Below are 15,033 nucleotides of genomic sequence, written 5' to 3' on the forward strand. Positions count from 1 at the left end.
GAGGCTATGAAGACTGGCATTGGTCCTAAGGTACAGGCAGTCCCCGACTTACGCGGATCCGACTTATGTCGGATCCGCACTTACCAACGGAGCTTTCTCGCCCCGGAAGTCGGGGCGAGAAAGCCCCGTTCGTAAGCTGCTCCGGTGCCCCTGGTCTGCTGGAGACCGTCTCCAGCAGACCAGGGGCACCGGGCGGGTTCCCGCGCTTCTGAGGCTTTGCCAGAGCAAAGCCTCAGAAGCGGGGGAACCGCTGCTGCTGCCCCTTGAGACCGGGTGCCTGTGGTCTGCTGGGGACGGCCCCCAGCAGACCACAGGCACCCGGACTGAAGCCGCAGCCGCGGGGGGTCCCGCGCCTCTGAGGCTTTGCCAGAGCAAAGCCTCAGAGGCGCGGGGAACCGCCGCTGCTGCCGCTCCAGTCTGGGTGCCTGTGGTCTCCTGGGGACGGTCCCCAGCAGACCACAGGCACCCTGACTGAAGCCGCAGCCGCGGGGGGGTCCCGCGCCTCTGAGGCTTTGCCAGAGCAAAGCCTCAGAGGCGCGGGGAACCGCCGCTGCTGCCGCTTTGACTGCCGCTTTGACAGGGACCCCCTGCGGCTGCGGCTTCAGTCCGGGTGCCTGTGGTCTGCTGGGGGCCGTCCCCAGCAGACCACAGGCACCCAGACTGAAGCCGCAGCCGTGGCGGGGTCCCTCGCCTCTGAGGCTTTGCCAGAGCAAAGCCTCAGAGGCGCGGCACCCCGCTGCGCTGCGGCTCTGCTCCCCGTGTCCCTGGTCTGCTGGGGGGGGGGGGGCGCAGCTAGTGTGCTCCCCCCCCCCCCCCCAGCAGACCAGGCTTTTGTTTTGGACTCTGGGGCAGAGCAGCTGGGGCGCTGCCGATTGGTCCTGCAGCGCCCGTGGGCACTACTGGACCAACCCGGCAGCACCCCAGCTGCTCTGCCCCAGGTCCTGATTCAGCCGCTGCTGGTCAGTTTCAGCAGCGGCTGAATCAGGACGTCTGGGGCAGAGCAGATGGGGTGCTGCTGGGTTGGTCCAGTAGCACCCCAGCTGCTCTGCCCCAGGCGTCCCCAAGTCAGCTTCTGCTGAAACTGACCAGCGCTGACTACAGGAAGCCCGAGGCAGAGTTGCTCTGCCCCGGGCTTCCTGGAATCAGCTGCTGATCAGTTTCAGCAGCAGCTGACTTGGGGACGCCTGGGGTTCTTAAGTTGATTCTGTATGTAAGTCAGAACTGGCGGTCAGTTTCAGCAGTGTCTGAATCTGGACGCCAGTTCCGACTTACATAAAGATTCAACTTAAGAACAAACCTACAGTCCCTATCTTGTACGTAACCCGGGGACTGCCTGTAAATGGAATTTGAGAACCCTGGTCTAAATGGACAAGACCAACAGACTGAAATAGAAACTAGTGATGACTGAGGATTAACTTGTATGTCCGCAGGTAGAGAGACCAAGAGCTATTGAGAGGAGTAGCATAGGAAGGAAAACAAGCTGTGGTTTCAATCTAAAACATGATGTAAGGGTTTGAGAATTATTATTTTCTTTGTTAGCATAGGTGGGCTTGAGATCAGTACAGGTGGGGCAGTATAATGCAAGTGCAGTTAGAGGAACAGATCAGCACTTTGATTAGCACCAGTATGCTCCATTCATATACTTGCTAATGCCAGACTTTGGTACAGGTAATGTCTGGGGTTTTTTGACACCCTTTCCTTGGCAGTGATTTTGCTGTAGAATAGAACCCCTAAATAAACTCTTTGGAGACTGAGTTCTTTCAAGAATAATGGGTTAACACTGCATAGCAACCTCTTCCCACCCTCCCTGATTTAACTGGGCCTTTCTTATGAGCTTCTCTCAACTATGTTGCAATCCAGGATTGGTCTGACTTAAAAGTTATGTTGGCATAACTATTATTGGTCAGGGGTGTGAAAAACTCACATCCTGACTTCATATAGCTTTGCTGACAATATCAGTGTACATGTAGCTCTGTCAACAGAAGTAGGCAATTGTTGGCATAGCTAAAGTCATTCAGGGAGATAGTGTCCTTATGCCGGCAAAATAAATCCTTTTGTCAGGTCTGATTAACACCTAAAACTTACTGTGTTGCTTGGGGCTAAGGATGTTAAATTGTGGTTACTTAGCTAATTGTATAGTCGATACAATTTGTATCAACTATCTGATTAGTTGATAGAACCACTCTGCAGAGCCACAGTGGGGATAGCTCCAGGAGCTGGCTCAAGCCAGGACTGAGCAGTCCCAGCTTGTGCTGGCTCCAGGAGCCACATGCCCCGGAGCTCTGTATTTTAAATGTAATAAGAGCCGCTGGGCTTTTACTATGTGTACAATGCAGAGGCACAGTGTCCCGGACCAGTGCAGGCTGGGACTGCTCAGTCCTGACTCATGCTGAGTCCAGCAGCCCCAGTTCACGGCAGACAGCCCCTGTGGAAAGGGTCTGATTCACAGCAGCCTGCCCTATTTCCCCGCCCCGCTGCCTCTGATAGGGGGAGAGGGAAGGCAGCACCCCAGACACGGTGCTGGGGGAAACCAGCTTAAAAGCTTGTGGTGCTCTTCAGTTCCTGCTCGTCTAGCGCTCCGTGCGGCACTTATGCTTTTGAAATGTAGCAATAGCCCCCTTGCTATATTTCAAAAGCTGAAGTGCCGCAGTGGGAAGCAGCACGACCAGGGACTGCTTCAGTCCCCGCTCATGCCGTTTCCCTGCTGTGCCTCTGCCTCCCACGGTGCTGGGGGAAACCGGCTTTTAAGCTGGCTTCCTCCCCTCTCTGCCCCCCGCACTGGCTCCTGCTCCTCTTGCTGCCTCTCTCTGATAGAGGCAGCAAGCAGGGAGAGCAACTAGTCAAGTTACTTCTCAACTCTCCATTAAGCTAATCAGATAGTCGACTAGTCGCTTACATCCCTAATCGGGGCTATGAAAAATGTAACCCTTGTGCAGCGCAGTTAAATCCACCTAACCACATTATAGATCCAACTAGTTTGGTGGAAGAATTTGTCCATCCACTTAGCTACTGCCTCTGAAAGATGGATTATCTATACCAACAGAAAACCCCTTCTGTCCGTGTTGGAAACATCTACACTAAAGCAACAGCACTTGGCCTGTGCCACTGGAGCTGCTGGAGTGTAGCTGTATGCGCAACATAGGCTCTGTGCACACTAAGGAGCTGTGCCAGCATAGGTATACACAGTCTCAGATTCTGTATTGCTTTCTGACATTTGATTCTGACCCTAACAATCACTAAGGGAGTTAGTTAATGTTCACACTCAGAGTTTAAGTTGTGGTATCTCCCATAGTGTAAAGGTCGGTGTAGGAGGGGGTGTTGGGTGGTGATCAAGTTGCCTCTTAAGTACCATGGATACTATGAATCCACAGTGGCTGCCATGGCACTTCCTCATGTAACACCAGCTCTTTTCCTTCTCTGTGAGGTGGTGCGGCCCCTGCAAGATCCTGGGCCCCAGGTTAGAGAAGATGGTGGCCAAGCAGCAGGGGAAGGTGCTGATGGCGAAAGTGGACATTGATGATCACACAGATCTGGCTATTGAATATGAGGTATGGGCCAGGAGTATGAGGGCTGTGTTCCAGCAATTGCTAGTCAGTGGCCCGAGGGTGTCCTTGCATTAAGGAAAGGCTTGTCAGTGCAGCAGCATGTTGGGGCTTGGGGTGGGAGGAAGGTGATTGCTTAGGGACTCCTGTTTTATGTGTCTCATAGATACATTAAAAAGAATGTACAGTTGTGTGTATTCTTTACTGGACCGAAACAAAATAGAAACAAAAATAAGGTGTTCAGTCATCTCTGGTTGTTGCTGTATCTACTCGTCGTATATGTTGCTGGTGTTGGTAGTGGAGAAGTGCCTAAAGTTCTCTCAACACATTTTTGATTGCCTGAGTGTGACATCCCCCCCAATTCTTGCTGGAGGTTGCTCTGATCATTTTCCAGAAATACTTAGTTAACTTTGGAAAAACAAATAAATGTGCACATATACATGTCCAAGTCATAGTAATTTATTTTGTAGGAGTTATTTTGCAGATTGAATAATAAAAATAATGTACAGTTGTCTCTGTCCTTTACTGGACCTAAACAGAACAGAATAGAAACAAAAATAAGGTGCTTTGTACAGTCTTGGTTTTTGTTCCTTTTGCTTTTTTGGTTGCATTTTTTAGATTTGCTAGCTACTAAGTCTGCTGCTGTGCAAACTGGGAGCCAGTGTGAAAAGTGATATTAAGAAACAAAATAGAAGACTTATTCAGCCCTGGCAAGGCAGGAAACAAACCTGGGATGGGGAGGTGGTTAGGCAGAAAGCAAGGGTGAAGAGACATGTGGTGAACCTGGGACTGGCACTGAGGAAGGAGCCTGTCAGCTCCTGCAGCCTGGAGTTGTGGGATGCAAAATCCTGGTTAATCAGCTAACTGGTTAAACCTTATGTTGAACTGGCTAACAGTTTAAGTGTGATCCTGGGGAAGGGAGGCCCTCTCCATCCCAGCTGGAGCAGTCCTCAGGGCTGCTTGCTCCTGCTCCCAGTCCCCCCATGTGGGGGGCTGCTGCTTCCAGCCCCCCTGTGCACATCCCTACTGGGAATGAGTGCAAGCAAAGCCACAAGAGTCTGCCACCCCAGGACTGGAGCTGGACACTTGAGCCCCGTTGTCCTGGGGAGGTGCAGAGCAAGCTGGCTGTCTGGTTCTATGTCATTTGTGGCTCCAGAGGGAGACAGCTCATCCCCTCCTGCCCGCGGACTGCTGTTTCGTTACGCTCCCCACACAAATCGCTGCCTGGGCTGCTGTGGTCACAAAAAAGCCCCTGGTGGCTACATTTAAGAACTGCTGGCTTAGAACAACATTTCCTCAACTCCTGTCCCCTTTCACCCCTTCTCCACTTACGCTACATCGATGACATCTTTATGATCTGGACGCATGGCCAAGAAACACTGAAGATATTCCACAGAGATTTCAACAACCAACACCCCACCATCAACCTCAGCCTGGACCATTCTACACGAGAGGTCCACTTCCTGGATACCATAGTACAAATCAACAATGGAAAATTAGACACCACTCTCTACAGAAAACCCACTGACTCATACAGTTACCTACATGCTTCCAGCTCCCATCCAGAACACACCATACGATCCATCGTCTATAGCCAAGCCCTTCGATACAACCGCATCTGCTCTAATCCCACTGACAGAGACCAGAAGCTTCAGGATCTCTACCAATCATTTATAAATCTCAACTACCCACCCGGGAAAAATAAAAAAGCAAATTGAAAGAGCCAGACGAATATCTAGAAACCATCTACTTCAAGACAGACCCAAGAAAACCAACAAGAGAATACCACTTGTCATCACCTACAACCCCCAACTTAAACTTGTCCAATACATTATTAATAAACTACAGCCTATACTGGAACAGGATACCATACTCCAAGAGGCTCTGGGAGACAGACCCATAGTCTCCTATAGACAACCACCTAACCTCAAGATGATTCTTACCAACAACCACAGGACATACCACACTAATACCAACCCTGGTACCTTCCCTTGCAACAAACCCCGTTGCCAGCCTTGTCCACATATTTATTCTGCTGATACCATTATTGGACCTAACCAAGTGAGTTATAAGATCAAGAACACATATTCCTGCACATCCAGAAATATAATTTATGCTATCATGTGCCGAAAGTGTCCGTCTGCTATGTACATTGGACAAACGTCTCAGACACTTCGCCAAAGGATTAATGCCTACCAAACAGATATCAGACAAGATCACAAAGAAAAAACTGTTTCTTGCCATTTCAACCAGAAAGGACACTGTCTCAACGACTTAACCACCCGCATTCTACTACACAGACCTTTTACATCTGCACTTGAAAGGGAATCCTCTGAACTGTCATTCATGTTAAAATTCGACACTCTCTGGGGGGGATTGAACAAAGACCCCAACTACCTTTCCCATTACCAAGATAGCTTCCCCGGTTATCACCTCTAATACCATTAGCTCACAGACATCTAACTTTCCCCACCTCTAATATCATCAACTCACAGACACTTACCTTCCTTTTTCCCCCCACCCCCGCATCCCCCTTCTGTTCTGAAATGTGATTTGTCCTTTTCATATGTGTTCATTTTTTTTAATTGTATCCTTGGGTATATATGGTTGTGACTATTTGATCTGAGGAAGTGGGTCTGGCCCATGAAAGCTCATCATCTAATAAACCATCTTGTTAGTCTTTACAGTGCTACATAGTCCTGCATTTTGCTTCTGCTGACTTAAAGGCTGTGAGCCATGTGGTGCGAAGCACTGTGCAGGTGTATAACACGAGGACAGGCAGTGCCCCACCGAGCTTGCATTCTAAGTAGGATGTTGGCTCGCTGATCACTTCAAATGCCAGGCAGCTGGTGGAGTGACAGGCCTAATGTGTAGGCCTGTATGCTGTTAAACACCCATTCTCGTGTGATCCACACAGGTTGCCCTACAGGTTTGGAGTAGGCTGAATCCAACCCCTGCCCCTCATTGGCTGGCTTTCCCTCCCAGGCTTTAAGAGGATTCCTGGCGGTTAATGTCTCATCCTCAAGCTCATCTTTAGTTTTGTAGGGAGAGTAGGTGGCAGGAGGAATAAATGTATCCATTTTCTGGCAGGTTGCATCCTCAGCACTTTCGGTAGCCCGTCTCTCCACTGATGGTCATGGGAACTCCCTGCCCTGCCCTACCCTCTGCTATGGCATGCTTTGTTAGAAGATAATTGAACACAGAGATGAATTCTGCCATTTTTTTGCTGATTTGAGAAATTTAAAAAATCCCCAGTACTGGGGCCCTGATGTCTCCCTTCCCCAATAACAAGTTGACAAAGAATGCTGCTGCCATATTCCACAATAAAGCCCTGTAGCAAAAGGTTTAGTGTTCACTCTCCCTTGTAGGAGGTGAGCCCTGCTCCTTTCTCTGGGGGATTAAAGCCTCACATCTTTGTGCCAGGATTGAAGCTAAGACAAGGAACTCAGAAAAATCTGTCAGCCAGCTGTGAACCAGCCTCTGGGGAATGTTCTCTCTCCAGGCGGGGGTTAGGGGGAGGTGTCACATGCTTGTTACTCCCAGGCAGCGGTGGTTAAGTCTTTGGGAGGAAATGGAGCCAGCCTGTTCCTTCCCATTCCCATTAAAGTGGCAGAACCGTCTGCCTGGAGTGTGGAGGCACAGCTTACATTAGGGATGTTAAATTTAGTTTAATCAACTGAGTGGAATTTCCATCGACTAGCTGATAAGCGGTGAAGCTGCAGCAGGGATAGCTCCCACCCAGGACTGGGAGCTAACCCTGCTGCAGTTCTGCGTTTTAAATGTATTAAGAACCCACCTCCGTCTTTCCTCACCAGTCTAATAGATGTACACAAACCACTAGGTAAGGATTGTTCTGGCCACAGATAAGAGGGAGAGAATCAAATTGTTCAATCAGTATTGTTCCAAGTCTTGCAGAAGCACTTATGCTACAATTATACCTGCGCAGTCCCAGGCAATGGGAAAACAACATGGAATATCAGTATTTAAAAGCGCTAGGGAAAAGGTTGAGAATTACAGCCCCGTGAGTGTTGTTTCTCTAGTCAATGGGAAGTTGGAGGGATTAAAATTGTTCAGTTTAATAGGGATTTGGCTCAGGGAAATCTTGTCAAATTGGGTGTCTGAAATGATCATTCTAGTTTAGTAAGTAACCCTGGCAAGAGGATGTAAGCAGTGTTTGTGCTGCAGTCAAGGCCTGGATTACAGGCCCTCTTCCTGAGCCTTAAATGTAGACACAGGCAAGCTCTGTTAAATTCCCATTCTGCAGAAAGTTCTGAAAATGGACATGCTCTTTGGGCTATCCAGATGATAAACCTCTAGTTTTGTTAGTGCTTCAGACTCCTCCCTGGGCAGGTTCTTTGATTGGGACTGTGGTGAAATAGAAGTGTCAGGGGAGTTTTGTTCTTATCTTTAAAGTTTCTGGCTGGCTTTTTAAGGACATTTTGTTCCTGATTTGTGTTGTCCTGAGCTCAGTGTTAGATTAGCCTCCCTTTTGTTTGCTAGTCAAAGTGGTGAGAGTGGAGGGGCTGGCCAGCATAGCTCCAGGCTGTTTTAGGTCAGCAGAAAACTGGTGGGGAACCATTTTTGTCTGCCATCTTTTTTGCGTCTGGGGCCACTGACCCACAGAGAAATCAGTCATGGGCTGCACAAAAGTGACAAACGAACAAAAAAGCCTACCCCTCACTAGTGTGGGCTCCCCAATGTTGGGGGGAGCCCTGAGCCTCATGGGCCGGATCCAGGCAAGCCAGGGGCTGGCTGCATCTGGCCCCCAGGCCTTAGGTTCTCCGCCCCAGTATGAAAGAAAAGGCTATGGTGTTCAGGGTGAGAGGTCAGAAAGCCACCTGTTACGGGGCAGGAACTCTGAATGTCACTGCTAGCAACATCCTCTTCTAACAACGGGGCCAATGGCCCTTCCCCCTTGGGATCTAGGGCTCTGAAATTGTTCTCTTCTTGTGCCCTGGGATTTTCAAGGCCCTTTTCTCACCCCCACGATTCCCCTGCTAGCTGCCAGGAAACTAGCTTCCTCCCACAGTTCTCCCCTCCACGTGCAGACTCTGGCTGCCTGCCCAGCCTGAGATTGCACAACTTCCTCTCTGCAGTGGATTCTTTGGGAGGCGGGGGAATGGAGAGAGACCCCCTTGGAGAACTTTGGAATGCCTGAGCATTCCTTCACATGGGTCTCTGCCTGCCCTTGGCTCCAGGCTGTCCCAGCAGATCATGCATAGTTTCCTGCTGCTCGAGACCTTGCAAATCCAGTTCTGCACTAGACAGGACTAAAAATCTCAGGAGAATGGAGTCTTTTCTCCTCATCCAACACCCTCTTTTTAGGAGGTCTCAGAACAGAGCTTTTGTCCCACTGTGGTTTCTCTTCTCAATCAGAAGGACAAAAATAGAAGTATAGTCTCAGCTTTGATCGGCTCTGCGTGGGATTCTGTCTCACTTTTCAGTTGCACTGGTTTGTTGCCAGGATGCATTTTAATCCCAGATGGGAAAGCGCGGTCCCTTCTCCCAGGCTGCTGCTGCTGGCTGGTGTGGTAGTTTTAGAAAGCAAGCAGTGAGATTTCTATTCCTGGAGACTTCTCCACGTAGTTTGTTCCCTGGATTGGTCCTAAACTTACTAGTGAAGCCTCACCACCTCTGGCCTCTCTCTTCTGCATAAAAGGGCTGGAGTGATGTAAATGGGCCCTAGCAGCCCTTGGTCTGACTGCAAGAGATTACCCCTGGGGCTGGTAGTGCAGAACCTGAGGACTTCCTGACGAGCCCTGGCATAGGGGCTGCCCAGAGGACATCTTGGGATGCTGTTGGAAACTGGACTGGTCCATTGGGCTTTTTAATGCTATGCTGGTGGGGCACCCTCTACCCAAGCAGTTGAGCCACTGGAAGGACAGAGTAGCTAAAAGCCACTATAGCTTCTCTTCCCCCCCCACCCCCCCCCCACCCAAAAAAAAAAAAGAGCTGAGTTCTGTGCTGTGCCCCTCAGGGAACCCATGCACACAGCAGCTGGGAGGCAATATTCCCAGTTCGAGGTGAGGAAAACACACTAGCGCACTAGGACTAGCAGTGTTACCGTGGTGGCTCTGGCTAGCCACCCAAGTACAATCCTGCTTGAGCCACTGGGTAGGCATTCAGTCAGTGAGCTGAGCTACTGTGGCCACACAGCTGTTTTAGGCTCTTAACTTGTGTCTATGTGCTCAAGCTAGGAATCCATCTCCCAGCTGCTGCCTACACGTACCCTTGGAGGCACAGCCCAGAACGAGCATATCTAATAAGGAGATCAGTGCTCCTGCTGCCACTTTAAGGAGGGGTGGGGAGGAGAAAATTGCGTGTTGCCAGTTCTGTACTTAGTGTTGACACTTGGTTTGTGGTTCAGGGTGTGGGAGGAGGTGGAGGCCTCAGCCACAGGTGCACGTGAGGCTCAGAGCCACGCTGGCCCACGCACAAAGGCCTGTAACTCAATGCGAAGTTAACTGCTCCTCCTCCACTCTGAAGGCTGCTCCTGGTCCTCACTTGGTCCAGTGCTTGCTTTCATCATGTGACCTTCAAAGCTGATGGCTAGATACGTGAGGCTATTTTATAGAGGAGTTTGGGTAATTCCACTTGCTGTTTAACCTACCTTAGAGACATAAGGAAGGATCCCTGGAGAATAACAGCCCCAGGAGGGCATAATTAAGGGCAAGCTCAATGCGTCCTCATCATATCCTTCCTTCCTGAAAAAGAAAGAATTTTCACCCAGGCACAGCTACTGGCATGGTGGGCAGCTTTCCAGGCCCACACTACGCTTCTGCAGCTAGTCACTAGGGGGTGTTAAAGGACACAGATTAAACAGGCACTTGGCAAGCGGAGGAGGAGCCCCGGTGCCTGTATTATCTATATTTGGTCTGTACAAAGTCCTGGAGGGTATACATAGGAGCCATTCTTGAAGAGGGAGGGTCAGGGTGAAAAAAATTTGTCTAACTGCCAGTGAGAGAAGAGCCAGATCTGAGGGATTTCCTGTGGGAAGGATTTGCGTGGGTGGCAGATCCCTGATGGCAGCAAGAGACAGCGCAGCTGGGAATGTACTTGCTGAGAGAATGCATTCCCAGGATGGATAGCCTACAAGATATGGATGGGACACATTCCAGTGGATAAGCTCCAAGAAGATAAGGGCTATGATGGAGAAACAGGCATGTGGCTGGCTGTTCTGAAATGCTACAAAATTCTTTCTCTTGCTGTTCCTTGCTGGTTTAAGTCCCATTATGCTTTCCCCCAAAAGATGGTCAAGCTTGCGAGGAGTTGTTAGAGTAACCCACAGCTCTGTAGCTTGCTGCCAGCCCAGTTTGAGGGCTTTTCTTCCCCTGTCTAATCAACACTGCCTCTGAGGGTAGTGACTTGTTAGTGAAGCCAGGAGTTGTGAGAGCAGAGAAGTGGAAGAGGATAGGGAATCCTCTTCTGCCTGCTGCCCTACTTGGGAGAAGGTGCACTTCCACTCTGGCCCATATTGAATTCTGGGGGGAAATCATGGGGGCACATCTACACACTTATTCTGAAATAACACAGTGCACATCTACACTACAAGCCATTATTTTGAAATACTGTCGAGCTGGAGGACTTTTTACTCCGACTCCTGCAACCCTCATTTCACAAGGAGTAAGGGAAGTCAAAGGAAGAAGGTTCTTCCTTTGACTTCTTGCTGTGTAGATGGCACCAAAAGCTGAATTAAACTATTTTGACTTAAGCTGTGCCATTAATGTAGCTGAAGTTGCGTAGCTTAATTCAACTTTAGCCGTGCTATGTAGACATGCCTCCCCTTGTAAAATGTCTTTTAAAGTGCCCTATAAAGCATTTTTAAAATATCAGTCTGGTTACTATTTTTATTTGTGGAGGGGAAGGTATTTTGTCTGCATTTTAAATCTTAGGTCTTGTCTAAACTACAAAAGCTTCCTGCGTTGATTTTATTTAAATCAAGGCAGATATGAGGCTCAAAAAATGAGTAGTATCAATGGCTTCCATGTTCATTGTTAGCTCTCACACCTCCATTAAAGGGCTGAACAGAGAGACCCTAATTTCTAATGTCAAAAGCAAGCAGAATAAATAAAACCATGAAAACTTGTCAATCCTTTATGAATTATACAGAAGGGCCCAAGTCTTGTGGGGGAGGGAGTGGGCTGTTGGCTTTACAGGTCATCCTTCAATGCCATTGTGCAGCGGGGCTCCTGCCAGAATAGCTTACTATGTGTCTGTTTGCACTCTCTTTGCTTTCCAGGTCTCAGCTGTGCCTACTGTTCTGGCTGTGAAAAATGGAGACGTTGTGGATAAGTTTGTGGGAATAAAGGATGAGGATCAGCTGGAGGCCTTCCTTAAGAAACTCATTGGAGCCTGAGCACCAGAGGAAAACTGTGAAACCCTGCACCTAGGCCTCTGGATTTGGCCATGTTGCGCGTTCTCTTGCTGAGGCAGCCATGATGCAAAACTGAACTGCCTTGTAGAGCCTGTGCCCTTTTTGGTGTCCATGTGTGGCCCACCTTCTCCTCTGGGGCAACAGTAGTCCTGAGCAATTGTGAGGGATGGTGAGAGGTAAGGCCTCTCATCCTCCAAGTTGGGGGAAGAGAAGCTTGAATTGCGTTTCCATCTGCCATCAAAGACTAGCAGTGGGGGTGGGGGACAATTGCTAAATTTTGAACTTTCTGTCCTAGCCAGACCCAGAGCAGTAGATGGTTGCTCTCTGCAGGATGTGGACACATATTTTCTCTGGGTGGGTTTGTTAAAATTGGGGATTGCTCTGCTTGGCCATACAATACCTGCATCTTTGTCCCTCATGAATCTCTGTGGCTCTTTGAACCCATGCCACACTGTCCCTTGCTGCTGATTTATGAAGAGAAAAATTTTGGTGGGTCTATAATAAAGAGAACTTGATTAATCACTTCTGTGTAGTTCTGTAGAAAAGCCTGATCTCTGAAATTGTGTACTTGGAATAGATAGGGGTGTTGCTGCTGCTGTGATAGCTGAGCGCAGATGAGGGGACTCCCTAAATGGAAACAGCCCAGAGAGGGGTGTCTGATCTGCATTAAAACAAGCAAGTGCATTATTTCTGTGCAGCTCCCAGCACTGCTCCTCTGGCTCTTTGGACTGGTCTGACTTTTCAGGTGCTGCTGGATTCAGATCCAGAAAGCTGGCACTTCTCCTGATTAAGGAGGAATATTGGATATTGCCAGTAATGTTCTCACCCCTCCTTTGCTCCTCATCTTCATTAGCTCCTGAGCAGCCGGTGAGTGCTTCTACGCTCCTGTTCGTATAACTGAATCTGTTCTTACCAGTGAACTCTGCTGCAGAATCTTCATGGGAGGCTGCAGTGATTAGTTCTGAGGGAAGAGTTGTTGGCGTGAAAGGAAGCTAAGGGGGGGATGTCTTGTCTCTACCTTTGGACTTGAATTCATCTGGCCTTTAAATGATAGTACAGGCAGTCCCCGGGTTACATGGATCTGACTTACATCGGATCCCTACTTACAAACGGGGTGAGGCAACCCCGCACTAGCTGCTTCCCCCCAGCAGACCAGAGAGACGCGAAGCTAGCGCCCCCCGCCCCCCCCCCCCCCCCCCCCAGCAGACCAGGGAGACGTGGAGCGGCTTTTCTCAGCAGACACCTCAGCTTGAGAATAAAAGACTGAGGGAAGTGAGGTGTGGGAGAATAAAACTGAGCTCTGGTGAAATGTTTGGCTAGAGTTTCCCGTACAATATGTACCAGTTCCGACTTACATTCAAATTCAACTTAAGAACAAACCTACAGTCCCTATCTTGTACGTAACCCGGGGACTGCCTGTAATGAGTTTATATATTCATAACTCTTGTTGAGCACAGTCCCTCCCAGTTGCTTTTCCCCACCCTGCCTGCCCGCCCTTTCTGCTCGTTCCTTACACTTACCTCTGTCCTTCCCACCTGCTCAGCGGTTTCTGCTACCTTCACTAACCTCTCCCTCAGCTGCTCCCATCTAACACACCTTGGAACAACCACAAATTAGTGTTCTCAGGGTGAAACACTTGACTTTTTTCCTTTGTCACAAGTTTAATTTCACTTCATTTATGCCACACATTGGAATACTATCAATATTTGATGCCCTTCTATGGGTTTTTTGCTTTGTCTTCAGTCTCCCTTACCTTGGCTCTAAACAACATCTCCCACAAGATGGTTAAACACTGGAATAAATTGCCTAGGGATGTTGTGGAATCTCTATCACTGAAGATATTTAAAAGCACATGAGAGAGACATCTGTCAGGGATGATCTAGACAGTGCTTGGTCCTGCCGTGAGGGCAGGAGACTGGACTTAATGTTCTGTCGAGCTCCCTTCCAGTTCTGTGATTCAGTGATTTCATACATTATTATAAGTGGATAAGGGATTTTCCTCCAGGTGTATCGTTACACTTTATAATTAGGAGTACATTTTAAGGAGTGGTGATCAAAGTCCGTAAGTGCTGGGCTGTAGCCACAGTGCTGCTGGCAGTTTTGTTCTTATCTCAAAGCTGAGCAATGCGGTCTAGTCCGCTGCAGTAAATGGTACCAGTAGCCCAGTAGGGGACACTCTTTGAGTCAATGCTGAACTAATGCCCCACTGCCTTGTTATACAGCTCTGCTGCTGGAGTTAACTTTTTTTGAAAGAGATTTAAAACCATTCTTGGCCATGTATGATCTTTAAAGAGCCCCTGCCACTTTTTGAAATGGAAGTGTTTTAAACCTGCTAATAGTACCATGCCTCCTTAAATCCCCCTTGGCAATATCCATTCACTCCAGTATTTTCAGTTCCAAAAAAGACACTCCCTTTTCCAGCATATGCAGGAAAAATGGGGGAATAGCAACATGTATTCTTACAATAGTTAACTTTCATGCCTTACCATCATCCCTAGAACAGGAAAAAACAGACTTGGACAAAGTGTGACTTTGCATTGTGTGTACAGAAGACAGTATAAATTAGCTATTTTATCACTTCCTTCCAAAGGAAAAGACTAGCTTGGGGTTTGTGTGGTATTCCAGTATCAAGGCGCAAAGTTACTGGCAAACTTTTAAGATGGGGGTTATGTTTGTACAACTGTTTTTGTAACAAGAATGTTGAGTATCCCAGCATTTGATGTGCTCAGAGATTTCCTGTTTTAGTCATCCCTAAGAAACAGCACTTTCAGTGGTGAGAAAAAGATAGTGTGTTATGTGCATCTGATTCCAACCCTTGAAAGTCCCAGAATGGCTGGGTACACCTTTGACAGGTTAGAGAAATAATGAAAGGGCAGAGAAGTCCAAGACTGTTTTAGGCAGCAGGGCCTCAACCTCAAAAGTATTTAACTTCCATTGAAATGGATGCAAGTTAGAAGCGTAGGAACATCTGGTCCAGGACTTCTGGATTTTAATCTTTTTATTGTCTTTCTGGAGGAAAGCTGTTTGGTCTAATGACAGCAGCTAATAATAATCTCCCCACCATGTGAGTGTAAACAGGAAGGTTTGCATACAGTCTCAGGGTGTAATGTAGCCATT

General features: G+C 48.5%; 1 protein-coding gene across 2 annotated transcripts in view; it reads left to right on the top strand.

Annotated features, from left to right (window-relative positions):
- TXN2 (thioredoxin 2) overlaps nt 1-12,438 on the top strand; it is a 17,916-nt gene extending 5,478 nt beyond the window's left edge. For both annotated transcript variants that reach the window (XM_025190000.3, XM_025189999.3), the window contains exons 3-4: nt 3,425-3,548; nt 11,782-12,438. In XM_025190000.3, coding sequence (XP_025045785.1) covers nt 3,425-3,548; nt 11,782-11,898 — 241 coding nt within the window. In that variant the 3' untranslated portion in view covers nt 11,899-12,438. The remainder of the gene's footprint in view (nt 1-3,424; nt 3,549-11,781) is intronic.
- The last annotated feature ends 2,595 nt before the right edge of the window (nt 12,439-15,033 follow it).

Source organism: Pelodiscus sinensis, chromosome 1 (genome assembly GCF_052426305.1).
Source record: "Pelodiscus sinensis isolate ZL-2025 chromosome 1, ASM5242630v1, whole genome shotgun sequence".
NCBI lineage: Eukaryota > Metazoa > Chordata > Testudines > Trionychidae > Pelodiscus > Pelodiscus sinensis.